Source organism: Musa acuminata, chromosome BXJ3-9 (genome assembly GCF_036884655.1).
Source record: "Musa acuminata AAA Group cultivar baxijiao chromosome BXJ3-9, Cavendish_Baxijiao_AAA, whole genome shotgun sequence".
NCBI lineage: Eukaryota > Viridiplantae > Streptophyta > Magnoliopsida > Zingiberales > Musaceae > Musa > Musa acuminata.
In genome coordinates, this window is record NC_088357.1 from 12,462,064 (window position 1) to 12,479,934 (window position 17,871).

Below are 17,871 nucleotides of genomic sequence, written 5' to 3' on the forward strand. Positions count from 1 at the left end.
AAAGCTCACTTGACTTGATTTTAAATTAATATTTATTATTTATTATTAAATTTTCCTTTGTTTCCGATATAATCAGTATTACAGACAGGTGGTGAACAATTTTATTCATGAAAAAGATGGGGCAGTAATGATGGTAATATTCAATCTTCATTTGGCATATTTATATCAAGAAATTATTCTGAAAAGACAAATTAATTCAAATCATTTTGGATTCATGATTTGAGTGGTTTCTCGATAGATAGAGATGACAACGTGATAAGAATTTCTATCACATGTTGCTTTCTAGAAGCTTTGAAACTTCAAAAGACAACGAAGAAAGGTCAACAAAGGCCAAAGTCATACGCATATCAGTTTCTATTTCTCACCTGCTTCTTTTACCTTCCTTGTGATTGTAGGATTTCATGGTGGGCTCACATCGAACCAATGCCGTCGCTCCAACTAAGACGAAGGTAGGGCAGTGAAAAGTAATCGTGTTTCGAGTCAAACGCCTGGAGGAAGAGGAAAGCGTCCGCGGCACGGGTCAAATCACGGACAGGACTTCTGCCACCATCTCCACCATTCTTCTTCTTCTTCTCTATCCATTGCGTCTTTGTCTCACCAAGTTCCCCGCTGTAGTCTTCCCTCCTCTGTAATCCTGCACCTGTAACAAGTGAAAGGCCAGGAGGATCCATCATCACATGATTCTTTGAGCTCCACAACAGGAAAGCGTTGATTGGTGAGGTCTGCAACTTGGTTTCTTGCTCCATGTTCTTGATTGATCCATGTGATGTAAGGATCTTAAGTGAGGTCTTTGCCATGCGTTCATAGGCTGATCGATCTCTTGTATCAAGAGAACCTCCTTTCTTTTCGTTGAGAAGGAAGAGCAGAGGAAGCCAGAAAGCATGAATCTTCTTCACATGACCTAGTTTTGAGATTTTGCCGTGATGCATCATTGCACCATCTGCTGCTATTATGTGTAGCTGTAACTTTCCATGTCAGTGGTGACCTCAACTTAATTGCACATCAAGCTTTCCACAGCTGTTGCTTGGTGACTCCCTTATTTTGTTTCAAGTCCTCGAAAGGCAACTAGTTTAAGATGTAGTTCTCCAATGTCCCATCACCTCACGAGCTAATCTGCAGTGTTTTCTTCTCCAGCTGCTCACCATCAATCAATCTCTCACTCTCTCTCTAGAAAAAAATCGATCCTATCTTTTTCCATGATTGGTGATCCATAGATCCTGAAACAAAGACAAGAGAAAAGGTTCAACTCACAAGTGTTAATGTAGCTTCAGCTAGTTGATCTTGCTAACTCACCTTAGTCCTGTCTGTACAATTGCTTATTGACTTCCTTGATACAAATCTTCAGAAGCGATCAGGATACCAGATCATTCAACTGTATAGTTTTGATGCCCTTTGTCATGATTCCATTGTTCTATTTACACAATCTGTTTCAGTCTTCTGAAATTTTCACATTCCAAATGGTATTTAGATGTTTGATTTCATCCAGCAACTGCAGTTGCATAATAGTTGGGTGCAAGCGAATTTTGAACTCTCTTTTAATCATACACCACCTGTTAATGAAATAATGGATTAGCTATTCAACTTGATCTATCAGAAAAGTGAGTTGGAACATGATTGTCAGATATCTAATTTTAGAATAAAAAGATTGTGATATAGCAGACGGCAAAAGGCACACACACAGCTAAAGACACTCATGAACCACAGAACTCAAGAAATCTAACTTAATTCAGATGGATGCTTGTATCATATGAAACATCTATACGTATCTATGATGGAAATAAAAAAAGCTATCAAAATCATTTTTGTATGTGAATTGATTTAGTGATTTTAGTTTCACTAGCATGGGGGGTACAATGTGCCACCAGTGCATGCCGTTGGTATTCACAGGTCCATCCCATTAGGTACGAATCCTGTGCCTAGCGTACCACATACATACCATTGGAATGGCATGAATAATGTTTCTAGTACCGTACATGTCGATCACTATGGTTCATCATGGTCGCTTTGGTCAGAACGTGCCACTTATGCTTAAATAGTATTATGCTGCACAATATTCCCAGATCTGAACATACATCCGGGAATATATGTTCTGACTTCTACTTTGTATGAGGAATAAGTGTCGGATAAGTCTTTCTATCTTTTACTTCTCAATCTTTCCTCAACATAAATAAATGCCTAGAAATTGGTCATTATGCAACTAAATTATGTTTGAGAGCTGTCGCTACTTATTTTATGCAATTTCTTTTGCAAATGAGTGCAAATTCTTAATACTTTATGCTAATTCATTTACTTGGAAATTTGTTCTTGAAGCCTCCTACAGTTGGTCAATTGTGTGAGGATGAATATAGTAAAATCAAAAGGGAATGGCATTGAGAAATCCTTGTCCATCGAAGAGCAGAAAGCTAAGGTAAGTGTGCTTTCGAATGCTTTTGTTTTTCAATCTGTTGTTTACTTTATTGTGACTAAAAATATCTCAAATGCTTATACTATGTAGTCTATAGCACCTATGACTACCGTGATCTTTTTCAACATCCAGTATTCCTTCTGATGAGAAAATTGGTCATGTGTCCTGCCATTTAGATAAATGAAGTTCGTGAAATCTTGGGGCCAATGGTCAATATGCTTCCAAACTTCTGTTCAGATGCTTCGGTATCGAGGTATCTACGTGCAAGAAACTGGAATGTGGAAAGGGCAAGTAAGATGCTGAAGGAATCTCTGAAGTGGAGATTGGAATATAAGCCAGAAACCATTCGCTGGGTATGCGTATATTTCTTTTTGTAAAGATGTGCCAGTCTAGTTAAAGTGCTCATCTGGTCTACAAAGTTACTTCAAGAACCTGATAAATCATGAAAACTAACTTCAATCCTCCACAGAGCAGAAATAACCTACTTAAGATTACCATGAGGAATATATTGACTAAAGTACTATAATTATCAGATATATTTCTGGAAAGAAACTAAGTAATTTAATGAGAATACTGTAACAAAATATACCTCAATGTTCATTGAATCTTATAATGGAAGCTTGAGTGAAATGCAAATTGTGTTAAGGAACTTTGACATGTGACTTGAAATGATAAATAAACTAAACAAATTTAAGATTACTAACCCATGTTCATACTTTTTCACATGATACCAATGAAACTCCCTTTCCATCTTCTAGGAGGATGTTGCTCATGAAGCTGAGACTGGAAAAATCTACAGGGCTGACTACCTTGACAAGAATGGAAGAGCTGTTCTTGTTATGAGGCCTGGATTTCAGGTTCGAGTAGCCAAAGTAACATATTTTTGAGTATTCAATTTTAGATTTCATTGTTTAGATCTTGATGCGATATGAAAACTTGAGCAGAATACTAGCTCAAGTAAAGGACAAATCAGATACCTGGTCTACTGTATGGAGAATGCCATTTTCAATTTAGCAGCAAATCAGGAGCAAATGGTGTGGCTCATAGATTTTCAAGGCTGGACTATGGCAAGTGTATCAGTAAAAGTGACTCGTGAAACAGCGCATATTTTGCAGGACTACTATCCTGAAAGGCTGGGACTGGGAATCCTGTATAATCCTCCAAGGATTTTTGAATCATTTTGGAAGGTATGGCCTTAATTTCACATGCTATATCATCCACAAAACCTACTTTTCTTGGAGTAAACTAACAAAAACAAAATCATAGATTATCCAAAAGTGATGCTAGAACAAAAAAAATCATATACCTCTGATTTTTTGTCTCTAAATAACATATAAATATATGTGTGTATACAATACATATATGTCTATTTAAAGCATTTGGATGAAATTTAACAGCTTTACATCTTTTAGATTTCCTTATGTGTAAAAGTTTATTTCTACCTCTTCTCCTATTTTGCAGGTGGTGAAGCCCTTTCTTGAGCATAAGACATACAAAAAGGTGAAATTTGTTTACTCTGATAACACCGAGAGCCAGAAAATAATGACTGACCTCTTCGAAATGGACAAACTGGAATCTGCATTCGGGGGCCATAATCCAGCCGGGTTTGATCTCAACAAGTATGCTGAAAAGATGAAAGACGATGATCAGAAGATGTCTGCTTTCATGGAATCAGCTTCTTCTGTCTTCTTCCAAGAACAATCCCATGTTTCTGTTCTCCAACCAGAGTTCTCAGTAACCGAACAACAGTTAGAATCCTCATCTGATTCATCTCCCTCAAGTGACGCCGAATCTCCCAGAAGAGTAGATACCAAGATTTCTTCAGCGAACGAGATGAAAGAACAACTGAACTGCAAGGACACCACAATTGCTGAATCAGGGGTTTCACATCCGCTGATCCATATGAATGACTTTGCATAAATGATATAATGTCTCTTCTTTGTTTAGTGCAGCTGTGTGCATAAAATCAGAATAAAGTATATCCTCTGGCAACAGAATTCTATTTTCACAAAATTTCCCAATATAAGAGATTAGGCCAAGCAATACGAACGGCAGCTTTTGGTTGGTGTGCTGGCAAGTAAAAGGTAAAATTATAGGTTGGCATTAGACCCTATTTTCCCTTTGTATTGTGAATTTTTGAAAAGTTGGCAGATAAAAACCATATCACCAGTAAACAACATTGCAATTGAGATTGATGAATATGCATGGATCTCAATTTACTCATGTGACTGGACAGTTTTTTCTTATGAAGTTCCATGTTTTGTAGAACAGAGATTTGAACATGGTATTATTGTCTTATGCACATATTCTGCATTTGCTAATCTATGTTCATCTGAAACCACCTCACTGTGAGACTTGGCCTCTGTGAGACCAAATTTAGACACTCCAAACAAGAACAAGTTGACTTGACAGTCCCTGATTTCTGTGAAGCATTTTTGCATAGTTTGGACAGTTCAGAAAAGTCCAAGTTGACTCAATTCAACTCCTAACCATTTTTCTGTTCCTTTCAAACGCATCCAATGTAATCATCCCAATGAATCAAGTCAGTCAATCAAACGAATTATATCCAGAAACATAGTTCCAAACTAGTTTTTACTAGAAATTCAGCCTCTAAACCCATCGAATATTAAGTCCAAGAAAATTTCCATTAAGACCAGCAATAGACTTAGTTCAACCAAAAGCCTAACCTGAACTTGTAACAACCTAATTCAATCTGGGTCAGAAGTTTAATCAATGATAGTAAGAATGATTATAGGCCACTGAAGACATACTCAATGCCAATAATCTCTGCAAAATATGCATAGTGGCTAATGAAGGTATGGGTGTGTATTTGGCACGACAAACCAAGAACACGCCGGATGATATATCACCACAACTTTAGCTTGACAAGTAAACAAAAACGATGCTTTCGAGAGCTTTATTGCACATATGCCTGTTATGAAATGCACCTCACAAATGCATATTTTCTGTCAGTTGTATGAAGCTCTCACAGTACATTGACTAATTTGCTCAAAAGATGATGAAATGATGTCGCACTACATTCTAAGACTTTCCAATTCATGATACAACGAAACAAAGCTCAAGAAATACACAGTACAAATGAGTTTCCTTCTTGATAATACGAGGTAATTGATCGTTTCAAAACTTATGTGCCTCTATTTGCCAAGAATCAGAGCTAAATCTCATCTAAGTTCAAAAAATTGATAACACCACCAGAATGCATCTTCTGGAGTGGCTCTAAACAAATTTTTTTCTCATTGCAACGACATGCAATATAACAATTTTGCTCAGTCAAATTTCTTGATATATTGAAAAATCATAATCAATTCAAAACTTCTTACACCATGAATGGATGACAATGTAAAGAATTCTGATTATCAAAATTTGAAAAGGAAAAGAGAGAGCCGATCAATGAATATGATCCTTCGTAAATATTATATATTGTACCAATGTTGGAGAAGTCCTAGACGGGATAGTTGCACAAAGAAATTTACAACTATTCACCATTAGTGTACCAATGTTGAAACTCCAAATGCCATTAACATCCTCTAAAAATATTACATATATTCCAAAAAATTAGTAGTATTTCTATTTGTCCCTTTAAATTTAAGTTCTCAATTACAGAGAATGTTTGTCCATTATTTTATCCTTGTCGTATATTAAAGCATGTGTTATGTATTTTTAAAATTTTAATATTTTTAAAATTGACCCGTAGCCATGGTTAATAGTGTGCCATTGAATAGCATGTGCTTTCAATCCACAAAGATTACTCACTCACCATGACTTGATTGGAAGCATGCTAACAGGAGTGGCACACATAAAGAATCTATATATTTAAAGATATTTATATATAAGGTCTAAATATTTAGATGGATATATATGCAAGTTTAAATTTTGATGGAACAAATATATTATTTTTAAACTTTGAAAGGGTAGATCTGTCAAAGCCCTAAGAAAGAAAGTGTAATATTATAACCCTAGTTTCACCCATATCCTATATGCATGATTAAAGTAGGATACATTATTTCAAATTTTCATTACTACTATTGATATGAATGCAACCCAAAGTAGACAATCTTAAAATTAAAACATGCTACCTTATTAAACAAAAGGATAAGGTTTCTCGTGTACATAGTATTTTTGACACTGGTACATAATTATAATATCTAACCAAAAGAAAACTCAAATATAACATGTCCAAAATTTATACACATAAAATGTCCATAGGCCATCGTTCATATCTACAGTAGCATGGGTTTGCATGTACTCACTTCCCTATCTAATCACTTGGGTGGGGTACTAATATCCTTATATGCAAAATAGGATCTACAGTGAGTAATCACTCAGTAAGTATAAATCTTTATAGTTTTATTCATATGAGCATACATCATTCCATGTATATTATATTTTAAAATCATCATCATAAGACAATTAAAAATAAACACCTCATCCTGTGACTTCTTTAGCAAGCATAACCCTACAGCATAGTATATGTACAATCAGGATATAAAATTCTACATTGGAATAATTCAAAATGCTTATATGCACATGTAGGAAACATAGCAAATTCATGGACTTCTATATCTCATATCATAACATAAGCATACACCTCCACACCACACGTCATTGTAATATATACGTACACTTCCACACCACACGTCATAATTACTCCCACACTACACGTCATAATATATACTTGCACTCCTATACTACATGTTATAATATATACGTGCACTTCTACATTGCATGTCATAATACATATGTATACTCCCACACTACACGTCATAATGCATACGTGAACTCCTATACCGCACATCATAGTATACGTACATTGCACGTCGAAACATATCTTTGTACTCCCACACCGCACGTGATCATATATGCTTGCATATAAGACATTTTTATCATAATTCACATATTTTTATACTTACAAGATACATACATTTATATTTAGATCAAGATGATCATATCATTCCAAATATACTTTTCAAAATGTATTATGCATATGATAATATATACGATCACTATTTTATCATGAATTAACCTTATACTTACCTGATTTAACTCAAAAAATGAATATGCTAGTGAAAGGTTACATTCCTTAATGATCGAGTGTGCTAGGGAATGGTAAACCTTCTTCTTCCTTAGGGCTAAGGTTTCTTGGTCTCCATGAGAAAAACTAAGAGAATAGCTTGAGGTCTATGGTTCAATCCCATTAAACCTCCTCTTAAGTTTTCTTTTCTTTTATCTTTTCTTATATTTTTCTTCCTTTCTTTTCCTTTCTTTCATTCCTTTTTTTCTTTCTTTCTTCTCATAGATCTATCTCTTTCCTCCTCTCTTCTTCTTCCTCCCTTCTCCTTCTTCCTCTTTTCTTTTCCTTTTCCTTCTTTATTCTCTTTTTTTCTCTAATCTCACAATCGAATGCTTCTATCTTCTCTTCCTTTCCTCTCTCTCTTTTCTCCCTTCTCCTTCTCTTTTCTTCTACTCTACTCTTCCCTTCTCTTCCTTTTCCTCTCTCTTACTCCCTTCTCTTTTTCTCTTTCCTTCTTATCTATTCTTCCCTTCTCTCCCATAGACGCAGTCTCTGTTCTTCCCTTCTCTCCCATAGGTGCAGTCTCTGTTTTCCTCGTGAGGAAGGCAAAGGTTATTAAGAGATGCTTCCCTTCTCTCCCATAGATGCAGTCTCTGTTTTCCTCGTGAGGAAGGCAAAGGTTATTAAGAGATGCTTCCCTTCTCTCCCATAGATGCAGTCTCTGTTTTCCTCGTGAGGAAGGCAAAGGCTCTTAAGAGATGCATGGGAGGAGATGGGAAGAAACCCCTCTCCCCTCCCTTTTTTTTTTTTTTTTTTTCTTTTTGTACCTTTTGTAATTTAATCCTTATAATATCTATATTTATAAATAGGTCCTCAGAACGATAAAAATATTACATTCTTCCCTCTAAATAAAAAGTTTAGTTCTACAAACTTCACATATCTAATCCTGAAATTAATCAAGATTAATATATATTCATGTCATCAATCTTATCATAATATCGCTTATGACTTAATATCTTAAAACTTATATAAAAACTCAAGACATTATCCATAAGACTGATTCTCAAATATAAATATTTCTGCTCTATACTAAATAATTAAGATAACTTAAATTATCAAAAGCCATCAAAAATATCTTTGAAACTAATACTTTCCATTGGACCTTGAAGCATTGCTTGATACAACAAATTATAACCAACTTCAAATCTCATGATAGCTTTGCTTAAGAAAAATTTTAAAATAATAATATCTAATCTGAAATTTTTATTCATGTCTCTATATATCCATATAAGTCAATTTGCGCCAATTTGAGCCTAATTTAGTTTGACAACAATACCATGTTTTAATCTAAATTCATCTTTCAATCTCACTTATGTATCTCAGTATTTTTAGTATCACACTTTTCTTTAATTTATATCTCCATTGAATTTTTTATTATTTTATCCATGCTTGAATAGCTTATTATTTTCTACATACATAAAGTCTAAAACTTAAACTTCCTTACCTTAATCATGTTCAAACTCATTCAAGTCTTAAGATTCACTTAAGGCTGATTAAAATTCATCTACAACTTCTAGTCACTATATGCATACTTATTATCATAACTTAACCTTATATTCAAGTTTGCTAGTACACATTGGGTTGTTGCACTATATTTAACGTAAACACTAATATTAATGTATGCTTAGCCAATATTTCGTAGAATACTAAGAATGATATTTTTGGAAAACATGTACTTCAATCTTTAAAGTAGAAAACATGAGCATGTCATTTATCATATTTATGAAGTATAGACATGAAGTGAGAGTAACATATACATATCATTTATGCTTCTATTGACATGCTAGTTGTAATTCAATAAATGTGAGACTTGGGTACTAAAAGAAAAATAAAGAAACAAAAGATTGGTAGATCATATAAAGCAACAATACATACCTTCATATCAGTTTCCTAATTTTTGTGCTGGGGCCTTCGCAAATCCTAGCTTAGACTGAAGAGTTCTCACCAATTTCTATACGGGGGATATGCTGTATCTTGTGCCAATCACCTCCACCTACTAGACATCTTTGTTCTAGAGTTGGGCATCCACCAATGGCCAAGTACTGCAGTGAGGCAGACATTCCTTCCTCTGGCAAAGATGTGAGGTTGCCACAAGACTGTAGTCGAAGATCTTTGAGCGAGGCTGGCAGTCCCTCTCCAGCCAAGGAAGAAAATGCATGACATTGAGATATTTCCAAAGTTTCAAGAGAAACAAGATGCTGAGAAGAAAGTGAAACAAAATTGTCACAGTGGTCAATCTTCAGTTTCCTAAGGGACCTCAGGTCTTGAAGGTGCTCTCTTGTTATAGATCCAAGTCGTGGAAATTGGGAAATGGTCAGAGAAGAAAGAGAGGTGAACTGATGAATCGATTCAATTATTTCAAGTCCACATTTTGTGAGCACCAATTGTTGAAGAGACGAAAGCATAGGTAGAGTAGATAATGCTGGACATTCTCTAATCTCAATGTCTTCAAGCGAGTTTGGAAGTTGTGGAAGTTGTAGTAAGTTGGAGCAGTCTGATATGACCAGCTTTCTGAGGCAAGGCATTTCATCTTGTACTAATTCAAACCCCCTCTCAAGATTCTTCAAATTTGATATGGTGATCATCTCCAATGATGGAAATCCTGCAAAATTACCATCACCAGAAAGTGAACCGAGGTCTGTGACTGTGTGCAGTCCTTCCAAGAACAGACATTTGAGATTCCTCAACCTTCCTACAGGTGGGAGCCTCTCCGATCTTTCACAACCATAAAGTCTTAATGTTTCCAAATTCATGGACTGGTCTCCAAGCCAGCTCGGGAATTCAGCACCTTTGTAATTTTCTATCCATAGGTGTTTGAGGTTGCTATTTGGGCAGAGCTGTTCGATCACATCCCTTCCACCTCCACTTTGTGAAGCAGGGCTTCTGCAGTTGGTCCATCGCAGCATCATAGTTTCGAGATGTTGTTTGGTACCTAAACTGGCCTCCATGGCATCCCTCACATCAACAATTTCAAGCTTTGAGATGCAAATTTCTCCTCGAAGTTTCAAGCCCTTCAGTTCACTTATCCCGCCTCCGCTCTCCGAGGAAACTGAGAACCTTGAAAGAGTATGCAGAGAAGTCAATCTGCCAAGTCCTGGTGGCATAACAATATCACTCCATCTATGTCTACAGTTTTCCCAATCTAGACGCAGACCCAGATATCGTAGATTAATTAAGTTGCTCATGCCTCTGGGTAGCTCCACAAGCTTCTTACAGTCACCAAGTTCTAGCAGTTGCAGATTGTAGAGGCTGCTCAATGATTCAGGCAACCTCTCAATTTGAGTACCTAAAAGGTTAAGGTACCTCAGGTGAATAAGATTTCCAATCGAATCTGGCAATTCTGTCAACTCATTTCTCCTCAAATCTAACACCCTTAGACATCTTAGGTTCATGTAAAGATCACGCGGCACCTCCTTTGTGGGAGTGCCGTTTTCACCGAGCAATATAAATGTTCTAAGTTTCTTATTCTGATATAACTTCTGAAATATTGGAAGCTCCATGGGGAAGTTACATGACAATGCATAGCGTGCATTCTCAGATTCACAGAATGATGCATCATTCTCGATTCTTAGACATTCATGTGCAGAAACAGATTGTGCTAGTTCATGAATTAGGCCAGGCATTTTGTACTTCTGTTTCTGGTGGTGACGACCATTACAACCCTGGAAAAATGACCATCGGAGGAGAGAATCAAAGTACTTATACCCAATATATTCTGCTGATCTGCAGTCCCTAGGTTTGGCTAAGCCCACTGCGACCCAGAACTCTACCAATTCCTCTTTGTCGAACTCATAACCATTAGGAAATATGGAACAGAATGCAAAGCACTGCTTCAGATGCAAGGGCAAATAGTCATAGCTTACCTTTAATGTCGACAAGATGCCATGCGCTTCGTCTTCTGGATCTGGTATGTCGCTGAGGATACTCCTCCACTCTTCTTCAGTTCTGGAGTACAAGAGGCCACCGATCGAGATAATTGCCAAGGGCAAACCATGGCACCTTCTCACAATTTCTCTACCAACGTCATGATCGGCAGGTGCTTGTCGGAATGCGTAGCTGCAGAACAGGAGCCAGCTATCGTTTTCACCCAGCTCATTCAACCATATTATGGACGAAGGGCGTGGGCGCATGTATGTCAGAACCTGCTCACTCCGGGCGGTGACCAGGACTCTGCTACCTTCGCCTCCGACCATCAGAGGAGCCTGCAACGTGTCCCAGAACGAAAGGTCGTTGTTGCACAAACCATCAAGCACGAGCAAGAACTTCTTTCCGAGGACCAGCTCCCGAAGCTTACGCTGCAGCAAATCCAAGCTCAAACCACAGCAACTCTTTTCGGTGATCGATTTAATGATCTCTTTTGTGATCCTACACACGTCGAAATCGCGCGAAACACCAACCCAGATCTTCAAAAAAGAAGATCTTTCGATTTCCTCGTCGTTGAAGACAAGCCTGGCCAGAGTTGTCTTCCCGATTCCTCCTGGTCCGATGATTGCAACGACAAGCACACTTCTCCCCTCTCTTTGGGAAGAATTAGGGGCGCCACTCACACCGCCGCCCTGCCTCAAATGCATCAAAATATCATTTTTCTTCTCCTCCAAGCCCAAAACTAGAGAGTCGCCACGAAGCGAGCCAGTATGTTGAGGAGTTTGTTGTGTCCTGTCTTGTTGTCTCCTCCTCGATTCTCCCTCTCTTAACTGGAAATCATTCCTGCGCTGCTTGATCTCCTCATACTTTTCCTTGATCTCCTTGATCTTTACCGAGATCGTCCATTTACGGTAGACCCAAGTGAGACAAGGAGGAAGAATGTCCCACGGCCGCCTCCTTTTCCGGGAGCCAGGGGAGAGACGAGCCTTCTCCAGCTTGGCGATATCGAGGCCGATCTGGAACTCGTCGACGAGGTCCTCGACGTCAAAGGCGAAGTCTTTGAGGTCGGAGAGCCATTCGCGGACGGTTTGGTCCTCGATGAAGCGGGTCTCTTCGGCGTCCTTGAGGATGGCGCGGATGCGCTTGGCGGTGCGGCGGAGCTTGTCGAGTTCAGCCTCCACGTCGAAGAGGGCCTCGAGGTTGGCCCAGACCCACTGCAGGCCGTTGACGCCGCCCTCCACGGCCTTCTCGGTGATCTTCTCAACGACAGGGCCAACGTAGGTGGCGAGAGAGAAGAGCTGAATGACGGTGGCCCACCGCGCCATTTCAATGGAGCTCCTGAAGCAATGTTAGCAATGGAAGGGAGTGAGAGAGACAGAGGGAAGACGATACCATCTCGGAAAGTCAAGTCAACGGAACACGATACCGTTTCATTTGTTTTTCATTTCCCTCTTTCTTTGACCGGTTTTTCTGAAAATATTTCTCCTTTTGTTTTTCTAAGATAACGCCCTTCTTTTTCTTTTTTTTTTTCCCCTCAAATAGCATCCTATTTTTTAAGTCTAAAAAATATCTTCCACTTCCTTGCCATTGTCTCCACCCGACCAATGTCGATCGTGCGTTTTCTCGCTTTCTCATTGTTGCATGGTTCATCCTTTTTTTATCGTATCCTTCATCTCTGTGTTTGTCCTTTTTTTTATCTTGCTCTTCGTCTTCATCCTAAGCGACAAACAATCATTGTTCTTTTATATCATTAGTGACAATAAGGTAGCTCATTACCTATGCCTCTATTAACTCACGAAATAGAGGATAGGAAGGAGGTGGGAGAGCTAATGACAACATGATCATAGGTTGCCCCTTCCCTTTCTTTGCTTTGTGAGGCAACGGAGGCGTAGGAAGTAAGTTATCTTATTATCTTAATTTTTTTAAAATACATATATTAGTCAGTTTATTCTTTATATTTATTGTTTATCATTATATATATTATAATGAATATTGAATAAGTTAGAAGAAAGATAATTAAGAATTAACTACATGAGAAAAAATTTATTTATATTCAAATCTAATGCTTTAAGTTTTATAGTCTTATTAACCATGTGAATATGATCTTGAATCCTTTCAGTACTATCAATGAGCCACGTCAACCAATGATTTATTAGTATATTTAAACTTATTTTTAATAATCCTCAAATATTCATGTGTTCCGGTGACAAGCGGTAAAGAAGTTTTAATATTATTTATAATTATTATTCTTATGAATATTATATATACGGTATCTATTAGATCATTTTTAAATATATATTTCATTAATTTATTTCACAATTCTTTCATCAGTCATGCAAGTCTTTCAATAAGCAAGGCTAGATCAACATTTAATATATATATTCTAACTATTTTAAATAATTTAAACAAGAGACTATAGGAATACTAGAAACATATGAATGGATGCAAGAAAAAACTACTATAACAAACAAAAATAAAATAATGATAATGTTTTGAGTTTCTAATAATATGATGAACTATTAATATTATTCGTATTTCATCTTTTGGTAAAATATTGATATATCTAGTATTCACTCAAAAATATTATAATTATGAAAGATTATTACTATCTTTATAAAATATTATTGCTACTATTGGGTATACAATCAAACATATCCAAAATAGTATTATTCGGTTCCATCATATAATTCAAATTCTTTAATATCACTTAAGATTTATTTTTAATATATTTTTTTATAAATTATTAGTCCAAATCATTTTGGCAATTATAAAACTAACACAAGAATATAAATTATAAATTAAAATAACATATAAATGATAAAATATTTCTTATAAATAAGACTCCAGAATCCTATTATCCTAGGTCACATTGGTAACTTCTAGTTAGATAAGTTTTAGAGATATAAGTTATAAATAAAATTTATAAAATTTTTATTAATATAATTTATGTATAAATAATTTAATAATAATAAAATAATTATCATAATAATTAATAAATATTAATCAGCATAAAAAAAAACTTATATGATAATTATAATCAGGGGTAATTATATATTACCTCTTATAGTTAACTATGATGAGTATCCCAATCCTTATATTTTAGAAAGTAGCATTGAGATCCTTACACGAAAGTGAAATATTTAACCACAATTCTCCTCATGTCATTAACTTCATTGATAAAAAAAATCACATGTGTTGTTACATATAAAAAGGGCACGAATATAAAGAATAAAAAAATAATTTTATTATCTTTTAAATTATTAATTTCTTACTTGTAGCGTGAGGCTTTCACGAAAACTACTTTCCTCCCCTTCGGTCATGTTGTGGACAATAGACCAACGACAACGTCGATGGCACGTGAGGCTGGTCCTTCGGTAGGTGGCTCCATGATATTATAAACTATGAGACCTTAGTCCTCTTCGACTCTTCTTCAACTCCGCCAAACCATATGTCATTCCCTTTTAGAAGCCAACAATGTCAAAGTTGAAAGACGAGGAGGAGGACGAGTCAACGGTTACATGACGCTACATCTTAGCAACCTTTGCAGCTAGAGAGAACAGCTGTCGTGTGGTGATGCTTAGCTCCAATGAGATGCATCCCTCCTCCTCAGCCTCGTCCTCATCAATAAGTGGCTAGATGAGATATCAAAGACATCAAAATAAAAGATGGAGGCAACATCGTTGGAGGAGCGTGTGTCCTCGTCTCTGGCGATGACGGTAGCGATATCGTTGCTCGATGACTCAAAGGAGTATGATGCCACAGTAAGGGAGTCAACACCGTTAGTCTTCTGATTTCCCGTTCACCTTTTTGCCTTCTTTGTTAAGGAGGACATCACTTGCCAATGAGCATAGGGTGCCTGTTGTGTGAACGCACTTTGCAAGTGACAAAACCTTCCTTTGACCATGCCCTTCCTTGCAACTGTCAATCACCCTCCCTTGATCACGTTCGTGTTGCCATCCATCTCAATACCCCTATATTGACAGTGCAAGCATTAGGTCGACATTGATGTGGTTCTCAACATCGACCATTGGTGGAACGATAAGAAGATGATCACTACATAAGTAGGGTTCTACTTCTACAAACAAAGTGACGGGTAAGCAGGTGCAGTGGGCGAACAGGATCAATAGAGGGTTGATGGGTGAGCAAATGCGGCGGGTGAGTAGGTTAGAAAGAGGATGGTAGGAGAAAATCGATCATGGTCGAAGGTGGCATCCATATCTACTCTGAAACGCCACCAACCTCGCATGCCATCGACGCCTATCACTCGCAGCACAACCGAAGTGGAGGGAACCGGAGGAGAGGAAAGCAGTTTTTGTGAAAGCCTCCACGTTGTGAGTGAGAAGTTTATATGAAATTAATAATTTAAAATATAATAAAATTATTTTTTTTATCTTTTTCATTCATGCCATTTTTTTGCATGTGACAACACATGCAATTTTTTCTATCGACGAAATTAACGATGTGAGAAGAAGTGAGATTAAATGTTTCATTTTCATAAGTATAAGAATCCCAATAAAATAATATAAAGACTGAGATGCTAATTATAGTCAACTATAGGGGATAATCTATAATTATCCCCTACAATCATAATAAAATAAAAATATATATCTTTATGTAAAAATTAAATATTATTTCATAAATTTAAGTATACAAATGTGAATAACTAAATAAATATTCAAAATTAAAATTAAAATTTAACTATTACAAAAAAATAAAAATTTCACTTATATGTCATATGAAAAAACTATAAAAGAAATTCATTATATATATATATATATATATATATATATATATATATATATATATATATATATATATATATATATATATATATATATAAAATTCTACAAAAGGTCCAAATGGGCCTATGAAACCTATTTAATTGGACCGCCCAAAATTGGGCCCAATAACTAACCTACTAAATCAAATAGTCAAAATATAGTTAAGTCAAAACTAAGGTTGTCCTAAATCAATATTATATTTTGATGAGAGTCAAAATAAAAATCCGATCAAAATTTCAAATCAGGTCAAAATTGAGCTTTCGATCAAACATTTGATTGAGATAAGTCAAAATTGGGTGAAAAACAATTTGAACATATTTGACCAAGTTAAAATTAAGTTTGATCTGTCAAACTAGAACCTTGACTATATAAAAAAAAAATCAGAATTGAATTACGGCAGTATTTGGTCAAGATTAGGGTTTGACTAAAACAAAATTAGGTCAATTGTGCATCCCTATTGCGGGTTTTTCTACCACATGAGATCTCCTCTCCACCGCAAGCTTTGTCGTGCATGGCTTCCCTTCGGTTTAACGGTCAGCATCCTAGTATCACATCGGTCCGATGACCATGCCCGTGTGCGAGCGACACTGTACCATCGTCGCACATTGCCTCTGCTATCTCCGATCAAGGCTAATGCCCTGCTATGATCAGCTCCGCCACCACCACCTATACCCGAGCAATCATCGGCGATGCTGTCTGCAACATCGACCGTGTGTTGGTGTCCGCCACTCGCATGCACCATGCCACGTCCCAGTCCTCGGCAACGTTGGTCGTGACTAGTGCCCAAGGACACAACACTCGTGCTGTTTTGGAGAGATCCTCATTGCCAACTCCTGTGACACACGACATCGTTGCCCTTGGTCGCCACCAGTAGGAGCACCCAAACTAATGCCACAGGCCACCTCCAATGGCCACAACCCTCGATTGCGCCTTCACCCACTTCTGACATAAGTGTCATCACTGTGTCCCAATGTCCATGGTCATCTGCGATAACCTCTTTCCTACCGCACAGCCACTTGTTGTGCGTGCTGGACAAATCCTTTATCGCGATGCGACCAGTAACCATTCGCCCAACGCCATCACTGCCATTGACAGCAACTGGCCTTATCGTTGCAATGCCTTCGCAATCGCTGCCTACGATAAGGCTAACGATCGATGTAGGCTGTGGCCTTCAATAGTCATCCTCGACAGTAAGTTACCAACGTAGCTCATCAACGAAGATTTAACAGCAAGTTTCCTTCCGTGATTTCACCTATGTAAGGAAATCTTCACCACCCGTAAGCAAGTGACTAAGCAAATAAGATAAACAACTAGATCAATAATACTTTTGTAAGCGAATGATACTCACAGATAGATCTATATAAAATAGATCTATATATTTTTACGATCTAAGTTATTTGAATTCAAAATATGACTCTAATACTAATTATAAACATAAACTATAATCATATTATTATGCAAAATAAATTTAATATCAAAAATTAAAATCAAATAATTATAGATTAAAGATTAGATGTGTGTATCTTTAGATTTCATACATTTATTTGATTCGAGAATGCTCTTTATAGTATGATTCATAGGTAGCAATAATATACATCTACATAATGAACTAGACTCTCTTTCTCTTCTTTTTTTTATCCTCCGTAGAACTCCAATGAGAGATAAAGCAGAGACTATAATCTTATGAAGAATCCGAATTTTTTTCTATTAGTTAATAACTCTAATCAGAA

General features: G+C 36.7%; 2 protein-coding genes across 6 annotated transcripts; one reads left to right on the top strand and one right to left on the bottom strand.

Annotated features, from left to right (window-relative positions):
* Positions 1-128: 128 nt before the first annotated feature.
* LOC135649811 (putative disease resistance protein RGA3) lies at positions 129-12,928 on the bottom strand. 2 transcript variants are annotated; one of them, XM_065168646.1, is made up of 5 exons: positions 11,360-12,928; positions 9,372-11,158; positions 3,956-4,254; positions 1,294-1,550; positions 129-1,217 (listed from the first exon to the last, which is right to left on the bottom strand). In XM_065168646.1, the coding sequence occupies exons 1-2, from the start codon at positions 12,683-12,685 to the stop codon at positions 9,422-9,424; spliced, it is 3,063 nt and encodes a 1,020-aa protein (XP_065024718.1). In that variant the 5' UTR covers positions 12,686-12,928; the 3' UTR covers positions 129-1,217; positions 1,294-1,550; positions 3,956-4,254; positions 9,372-9,421. The 2 variants fall into 2 exon arrangements, with proteins under 2 accessions (XP_065024718.1, XP_065024717.1); XM_065168645.1 differs by having other exon boundaries at positions 9,372-12,926.
* LOC135649812 (uncharacterized) lies at positions 577-4,627 on the top strand. Of its 4 annotated transcripts, none has more exons than XM_065168647.1 (6): positions 577-715; positions 2,311-2,407; positions 2,581-2,757; positions 3,163-3,261; positions 3,349-3,591; positions 3,866-4,627. In XM_065168647.1, the coding sequence occupies exons 2-6, from the start codon at positions 2,339-2,341 to the stop codon at positions 4,322-4,324; spliced, it is 1,047 nt and encodes a 348-aa protein (XP_065024719.1). In that variant the 5' UTR covers positions 577-715; positions 2,311-2,338; the 3' UTR covers positions 4,325-4,627. The 4 variants fall into 4 exon arrangements, with proteins under 4 accessions (XP_065024719.1, XP_065024720.1, XP_065024721.1 ...); XM_065168648.1 differs by having other exon boundaries at positions 583-720; XM_065168649.1 differs by having other exon boundaries at positions 585-720; positions 2,321-2,407.
* Positions 12,929-17,871: the final 4,943 nt, after the last annotated feature.